Genomic DNA, 1,190 nt, shown 5'->3' on the forward strand with positions numbered 1-1,190 from the left:
ATTAATGCCCAATAGACCCTTGTATTAAAATAAGCCCCTGTTTGGTGCCCATTTTTTAAAACTCTTTTTGTTACATGATTATTTTTAATTACACATTCACACAATAAAATATTTTGCACATTAATATTATTATTATTATTATTATTTTATTTTTTTTTAACCATACATTCTCCGAAAGGACTATTTAAAACTCATTTTTGACCTTCTATTTTTGAACACCCCTTAACTCAAAATTCTAGCTTCATCACTAGTCAGCGGAGCAAAGAACGATGTAATTAGACTCAACACGGTCCAATAATTGCTTCATATTTTTTATGATTTGATTGTTGTTTTAGTATGTTCTCATGTAAGATCACTCTTTTCAATTGATCTAAATTTTGCATGTATAGGGCAAGGAAGTAAATCTGTTCCAGCCGGCTAGTGAGTTTTTGCCAATGATCAATGAGGTTTGTAGGATTATGTGCAATTTAGAAACATTGTTGTAAGGAGTATCTGATAAACAATTAAACTAAATTGTACTATCCATTTATTTTTCTTTTCCAGGTTTTTAGAATCCTTGTTGAGGTTACTAAAAATATAAAGGGCGCAAAAGTAGAGAACCATAAATTTTGTGTCTCTGTACATTATCGTAACGTAGATGAAAATGTAAGTATTGATTATCCTAATCCATCCGACATCAGCAAATACCTTGAAATGAAATCATCGTTTTTTGCTAATAGTATAATTATTTTCTTTTGCATTGTAACTCCCAGAGCTGGCCTATAGTTGCACAGTTTGTTTATGATATTTTGAAAGACTACTCTCGACTGCGAATAACTCACGGGCGAAAGGTAATTTACTCTCCTGTCTTTATGTAGCATACTATGATTAGTTGCCTTCTTGTTTGTATTGAATATAATGTTCTTATGTGATGTCTTTGTTTTTCTCCTCTCTATAGGTTTTAGAGATTCGTCCTGTGATCGACTGGGATAAAGGAAAAGCAGTTGAATTTTTGCTTGAATCCCTAGGTTATTACCTTAGAATATGCAAACACAAATCTTATGAAGTTCTTTGACATTACTGATGCTTACACAACATAACACTGCAGGATTTAGTTGCAATCTAGATGTGCTCCCAATCTACGTTGGAGATGACACAACTGATGAAGATGCATTTAAGGTAATACGTCTGTTGTTAAGCTTAAAATTCAT

The 1,190-nt window shown here is 32.1% G+C and overlaps 1 protein-coding gene across 1 annotated transcript; it reads left to right on the forward strand.

Annotated features, from left to right (window-relative positions):
* Positions 1-355: 355 nt before the first annotated feature.
* Positions 356-1,158, forward strand: LOC111385580 (probable trehalose-phosphate phosphatase F; the record flags this gene model as incomplete). Its single annotated transcript, XM_023009986.1, has 5 exons — positions 356-446; positions 544-645; positions 753-830; positions 938-1,007; positions 1,088-1,158. Coding segments are annotated over exons 1-5 (333 nt in total), but the record flags the coding sequence as incomplete, so codon positions are not given.
* Positions 1,159-1,190: the final 32 nt, after the last annotated feature.

Source organism: Olea europaea, unplaced genomic scaffold (genome assembly GCF_002742605.1).
Source record: "Olea europaea var. sylvestris unplaced genomic scaffold, O_europaea_v1 scaffold32123, whole genome shotgun sequence".
In the NCBI taxonomy this organism is placed as follows: domain Eukaryota; kingdom Viridiplantae; phylum Streptophyta; class Magnoliopsida; order Lamiales; family Oleaceae; genus Olea; species Olea europaea.